Below are 7,068 nucleotides of genomic sequence, written 5' to 3'. Positions count from 1 at the left end.
AAGAAGGAGAGAGGTTCTCTCTCCTTTCATGTGATCATGGCTGTAGCTGGGTATATGTTCATTTCTATCATGTCTGTTGTTTACTTGCATAATGTATTGTATTTCTGTTGTCACTGCAATAGGAACCACAGTAAACACATGGCAAAGGGCCACAACATGAAAAAAGCCAAGATTCATAAAGTCGAAAAGTTGAGACAGCAGAGGAAAAGGGTAATGCAAAGTGGATAGTGGTAATTTATGAGCTGTTTGCATTGTGATCCTCTGATCACATAGTACCTGTCAGCAGTGACAAAAAGTTCCCTTGATTAATTTGATATTGATATTGAGCAGAGCCCGCGTTTATGCCTTGCTTATGTGTTTTCAATAAAATAATGAATACACATGAGAGGATATGGTAGACATTTGTTTTCTTCACCAATCTTAACCTGCTCGTAATGCGGATAAAGGCAAACCATCTCAGAAGAGAGTTTTTCCTTGAAGCTGTTCATGATGAATGGCAGACAGCCAACCCCACAGCGGAAGTGGTTTTGTGAAGAATAAACAGACAGAATTTGCAGGCCACTTAAAACTGCACAATTTTGCAACTAAGCATACGTGGGCAAGTACTGTGGAAAGTGATCGTAGACTTCGGAATGTCGGTTTCGGAATTTCGGGTGCCAACCCCTCCAATTGAACTATTGCAAAGGAGCTTTTTGATGTAATCAGGCGTGCCAAACAACACTTCATCTGAAGCATAAGAATGCGTAAGGCCTAAGAATGTGAGCGACTGTGTTGTGTGAGCCCTGGGATGGACTGGTGAGCTTTCCAGGGTGCCTGCTGTGGTGGCCTCTAGCTACCCGTTACCCTAAATAGGGAGGGAACGTGAAAACATACGCCCTCTAGTGGTTGCATTCTTTCTTGAGAAGACTCTCCATTTCTCCATTGACTCAATGTTTGAAAAAATGATTTCAAATTCATGGTGAAAATGATTGCATTCTATGGAGAATTCGAGCCATTTCACGCTGAGGTAGGAACACTTCCACCAAAGGGCGACTCTGTTACTTTCCCTCCCTATTGGATGAAGTGAGTAGAGAGAATGAGTGGATGGTTATTTTGATATTGTTCTTACAAGTCCTTGTTTTTTTCCAGCAAACAACTCATCTAATTTCATAAATAAGTTTGAAATGTTTGATCAAATTCAAATATTTCATTTGGCTGGACAGTTTGTATTGGCTAATTTGTCTCTTCAGCTAGTGCACTGCATAGACCTGGTGCAAGTGGCTTCTACCTTGTATGCCCATCTGCACTAAAGCAGAAGCAGTGGCCAGAGAGAAGAGGTTCCCCACGTTGAAACCTTTGCATATGTCAGCATGCAAGAGTCCCAGGCTAGAGGAGAAGACCACCCATATTAAATTCATGTTCTTCCCTCTGCCTCAGGCAGGTCCTTGTCTTTTAAGAGATGTCAGGTGCTAACAGGAGGCATCCCCTCCATCTGATCCATTATCCATCCTTTCCCATGTTTGTCTCAACTTATCCCACTGGTCTAAGCTGTCTGAACACCAACCAACACATGAGGCCAAGTGACCAGTAACATGCCACCACCTGTATGAGGACATAAAGAAATCAGAGAAATAAAAAAAAAATCAGACCTCACATTGCTACCAAGCATGCACAGTTGGAAAAAAATAATAATGGAAAGGAATGACATAAAAATAAAATGTTGACTTGGGAGTTTGACTTATGAAGACCGACACAAAATGAAAGCACAGACAGAATCCAGAATGATCCTGATTGTCAATGTTTTACCTGAGCTCTGGTACAGCAAGCAAGAAACAACATACAAAACAAATCTCTAAATAAAATAGCTTATCACCCAAATGGATTGTGTTCGTATTTTAGTGTACAGGCTTGTGGCAATGCATTTCCTTTAGCAGAGCAATAAACAATATATTTATCTATCCAATTATATATTTATGTATCTATCTAGAAAAATAAAAGAAACAAAAATTATGTGAACATTATATAAAAAAAACGTGGCTACATCTGCAGAAAGTAGGTTTGCAAACATGTGAGCAGTGCATCATGGTCCGGTGGACATGTGAAGTAACAGCTGTATCTTAACGTCGGTATGGCCATCACAGTGTATTTAAGACCCGTTTGGAACAGCAGATCTCTTGTAAGTGACCGGCACGTTAGCAAATATCTCAGCACATCTGTATACTTAGGGACATTAGAACTGCATTTTCACAATCTTCTGTTTTCATTTCTTTTTGAATTCTTTATCACATTCTTTCAATCTTTTATTGTTAGTGTATTTAGTTTTATCTTGTTCAGTATCACTTATTTAATGCCTCTTTAGACCTTTAAGTGAAGCAGTTTGGGTCGCATATGTGTATGAGAGACGCTGTATAAATAAACTTGCTTTGATCATTTGACCAATCATTCAGGGGTGCTTGTGGCTGTACACTTTTCATATCATTCATATTATGTAATTACCTTTACTTTGTTGCTTGGGTCCATTACAAAACACCCGAGCAATACGACAATTGCTGAAAAACGCGATTTACTACTGTACATAAACTAATGAAGCCCTCGCTGTGTCGGTTTGGCTCTGTTTTGTATGGGGATGAACTGTGAGCCAAGATAAATTTATCCCGACTCTGTTGTCCTCTCATGGATTAACATCCACTGGCTTAGACGGTTTACAATTCGGCCATGAGGCAGCACATATTCGTCTGCTTTCTCCAACTGTTAATCAGCAACAACTTGAAATACGGTACGAGGGTTTTGTACTGGCTGAACAGTCCGGAAGCTAACAGTTAATGTTAGGTAGCTAGCTAGCTAGCTTAAATAGTAGCGACGCGACCGCGGCGGTGGTATCCGAGTGTCATTCGATCATACCCGATTTAGAATCCAAAATCAGAAAACCAGTAACGACCTGTTATTTCATTGTTCGTTTACAAATGAACAATGAATCCTTTACAATCATAGGTAGAGTTTGACATCTGCGTTGCCTAATCATTTAATCATTAGTCATGTGAAAAATAGTTTTTTTTTTAATGGTGCTCTGTTATTAGAAGTCAAAGTACGGACGTGCATGGCTCTTGACATTGACCCAGTATTATAACTAAGAAAGTGTGCATTTCTTACATTTAACGCGGGGTGGTGCTGTAGCACCATATACGTCAGCTACCCCTCCACAATGGGTGCCGAACTTGGATGTCCTGTCCTCCGAGCCCAGAGGTGAGCGAGAAAAGTCGTGTATGGCATCAAAATATGTCACCAACAAATTACTTCCTATTCAAAAAGGAATATTATGTTTCTTATTGTAGGGCTTGCCTTTTTTGATACTCTCCTAAACTATAATAATTATGTTGTCATGCATCCAAAAATAGTAAGCTTCAAAGTGTTCCACTCTTGAATAACACATTTTCATCGACAGGCTGATAGTGTGTGTGTGGGGGGGTGGGGGGGGGGCTAGTATCTTTTGTTGTAGCGTGAAAAAAGACTGCTGCTGATGGGAATGGGTGGGGGTTGTTATGGCAACAGATTAAGGGCAAAATATTTCAGACCGCTCTATTAGCACTTTTTTTGCTGCTGCTGCTGATGTAGCTGCAGTGCATTTTAACTGATCCCTGGTTCATTTAATCTGACTTGGAGAATGAAAACAGGAAAGAAGACGCGATATGTTTAATTCTGTACCCTCGAGCCTATAAGGATTTTTTAAGTGTTCACTTTGGCCAACGTGACTTTTGGGTTGTGTGCGCGAGCGCGTTCGCGCGCGAGTGTGCGTGTGTGTCGGGGCGAACTGGCCGGCGGTTGGGGTGTGTGCGTGTGTGGAGGGGGGGGGGTACTATGTGGCGACAGATGCCTTTGCGGCAGAGGAGGATGTGTGCGTATTGCGGGAAAAATGCGGATGAAACGCTTTTTGAATATTGATTCAGCAACATTTTAAGCTGTACCTGCTCAGTGTGGAGCGGTAGTTTTTTGGTTGGTTTTGGGTTTTTTTATTGCTGCAGATGGCGACACCACGCAGCTAATGTTGCAGAGTTGCTGCAGTGGCAGGAGGAAAATTTTCAACTAGTTTTAAATGGGACAGGATCCCACTGCTGCCCTCAACGCTGCACACAGAGATTTCGTGCAAGAGTGGTTTATTCATTTGAGGAAATGTAATGGATCGCAGTCCATCTCTTTGATGCGAGGTGCTGGAATTCTTGGCTGAGGATAATCAATCACCACATCAATAAAGATGGAAAGTGGAGTTTTTCTACCCCATATAGATCAATTTATGCTGAGCCCACTCGTCACCTGGGTAAGCGATGCAGTCAGCCTGCTTTTCGTGTCCATCGTTGCCTTCCAGTTTGGGAGTTGGCACATTATTCCCTCATTTATGGATAATTTATCGTGTATCCTAATTTTCTTTGTAATTTAGGTAAAGACGTTCGTACCAAATGATGGAGACATGCCGTTGGACTTTTCGGAATTACTGGATGGAGTCTTTTTAAATGAGATTATGACCCAGATGTAAGTTTCATTTTGCTTTGATGTGCATTTAACTATGGGATTATGCTAATTCTGCATCCCTTTGACCAAATGTCAAGTTTGTTGGCAATGCAGATGGCTATGAAGTTTAGCAGCATCTACTGTAGGTCCTCAGTTTACACTGGCTCGTGGGCTGTAGGCGATGCCACTGAATTTTGAATAACTGTGGCAATAATCTGCAAACTAAATTTGTCATTGGATGTTACAATGTTGCTCACAAGTGGTCCATATATAGGATGGTTGGTTATTTTGGATGATGGCTTTGCTTTCATCTGAATGGCACATATGGCACTGGATCGACTCTAAGTAGTATCAGATTGAAGTTTTCCCCCTATTTGTATCTACAGTAGCTGCTACTGTCAAAGTTTCTACCCTTTGCTGAGATTTTCTCTGTACATCACTTGCCAACTATATTACTGGAGTTTCACATGTTAAACTATCCAGTGCAGTATTGACAACTTGGATAAAGATAAACAAATGGGCTAGTACTAGACGAGGCATAGTCGTCCTGTCTGGAAGTGTTAAGGTTTGATAGCCGTCATAGATGTCTCCAAGACACTACTTAAAGGATTATGTTTTGGAGACCTTATGTTTCAAGGGAATTATCATCACCCCTAACGCACACTGACTGATTGTTCTTCTGTCAGTCTCCGGTATGACAGAAGGGGACCTCTGATGGGGCTAGATAGTGCACACACACTGTCCCAGCAAAATGAGTGCAATATGTAGGATGAGGTCGCTGGTTTTAAAATATAGTCAGAATGAAAGATAGGACACCAGACACTAACACAAACTGTGTTTGAGTTGTCTGAGTTGTAGGGGGGGAAAATGTCGATCCACCATTCTTAAGGTTAACAACCATCTGGCCAGCTCATGTCTATGTAGTCTATCTGTTCACCCCCCCCCCACCCCCACTTTATCCTCTAGGGTCACAATAACCATCTCTAAATAAGAGGGAAAAAAACAATGCAGCTCAGAGGGGAGGTGCCGGGGGAGATAATCTCTTAGATTGGGAGACCCTCTGGGATTATGGCCTTGTTGCTGGTGTTCAGTGGCAATGGGACACAGATGGCAGGGGGGTAAAGCGACAGGACAAACAGAGGCAAATCCATGGCATGGAGATGGAGAGAGGCTGACAAACTGACAAACTGATACAACTGATGCAAACTGAGACATGTGCCAACTAGGTTTTGGGCTCTCTCTCTCTCTCTCTCTCTCTCTCTCTCTCTCTCTCTCTCTCTCTCTCTCTCTCTCTGAATAAGTACAAATATGATCTGTTTGAGACAGGACAGTATGATATTAGTTGACAGTTTTAGGTGACTCACTTGAGATTGCACACTTCAAATTGACTGATGTGTGGCCTGAATAGCCCATGTAGACCCATGTATGATTTACATGCAAATTTAAGTTATGTGACACTCACAATCTATAATCCAGTTTTTGCAACAAGCCATATCAGACCATAATCAGCCACTGATATATTTTTTGAGTGTTTTTCCCCCCAGTTCTTTTAATAGAAAGTACAGTGGTCATACATTTGGATATGGACACCAAGTCCAATTGGCAACCTGAGGGACTGTCACACAGACTAATGAGAAATTAAGTTAAAGAACTTTCATAAGTGTTTTCATGGGGATTCTTTAGTGAAAACCTGGCTTCAGCCTGTTTCCATCCTGTTCCACTGACAAATGTCAGCCTCAAAACAGAAAAGCAGAAAATGCTGAGTATGATTGTCTTGTTTTTCTTCAGAAACCCCTCAGTGACACTTCAGGGAGTTAACAAGGTGAACAGTGACTCAAATCAGAGGACCCAGAACCTGAGCATCCTCGTCTGTCAAATCAAGACCTATTATCTAGTAAGTTGTAAACATCTAAAGCTATGGGATCTAAGAACGTTTACACAACCAGTGGAATATTACTCCCCTCTCCACATCCGATTATGAAACTGGGACATCTGACTCTGATTTGAACTTCAGCACTATATACACACTCACACACACGCACACGCACACATGCACACATACTCAGATATAGGACTACTGTAGCACCTACACTAACACATGCAGACACAAGCATGCAACATAGTCCGCAACACATCTGTCCCAGCAACACTGGTCCAGTGTGGTACCAGATCATCTGGCTCTTCTTAAGACACATGCCCTAAATATCCACCATGTAAACAAATATCTGTGTAATCAGCACACGAGCTAGGTTAGCCATCACTAGCTATCCACACGCTAAAGCTGCAGTCAGAGCCATGGCTAGAGCTTTAGAATGACCCATTTGAAACCGGGAGAATCTCTGGTGGGTGTCACTTGCCTCTGTTTTGATGATAACGTATACTTTGTCTGTGAAGCTCTCTGTGGAATCAGGGTCGGGGATCCGGACTGAGAACTCAAAGTCCTCAAAATCATGTCGTAATGGAGCAATGCCTTTTATCATTTTGTCCCACTAGATAAGCACCTCATTTTTTTTACATGGCAGTGATTTGGACCGCTCATCCATTTCTACTTTGTTCTTGTGGAATAACACAAAAATAGGCCTCAGC

The 7,068-nt window shown here is 41.9% G+C and overlaps 1 protein-coding gene across 1 annotated transcript in view; it reads left to right on the top strand.

Annotated features, from left to right (window-relative positions):
- The first annotated feature begins 4,228 nt into the window (after nucleotides 1-4,228).
- ccdc88aa (coiled-coil domain containing 88Aa) overlaps nucleotides 4,229-7,068 on the top strand; it is a 25,542-nt gene continuing 22,702 nt past the window's right edge. Inside the window, exons 1-3 of the mRNA XM_056280458.1 lie at nucleotides 4,229-4,291; nucleotides 4,412-4,503; nucleotides 6,271-6,376. Coding sequence (XP_056136433.1) covers nucleotides 4,229-4,291; nucleotides 4,412-4,503; nucleotides 6,271-6,376 — 261 coding nt within the window. The remainder of the gene's footprint in view (nucleotides 4,292-4,411; nucleotides 4,504-6,270; nucleotides 6,377-7,068) is intronic.

This window comes from Lampris incognitus, chromosome 5 (assembly GCF_029633865.1).
Source record: "Lampris incognitus isolate fLamInc1 chromosome 5, fLamInc1.hap2, whole genome shotgun sequence".
In the NCBI taxonomy this organism is placed as follows: Eukaryota; Metazoa; Chordata; class Actinopteri; order Lampriformes; family Lampridae; genus Lampris; species Lampris incognitus.
This window is presented reverse-complemented; position numbering and strand designations above follow the sequence as displayed.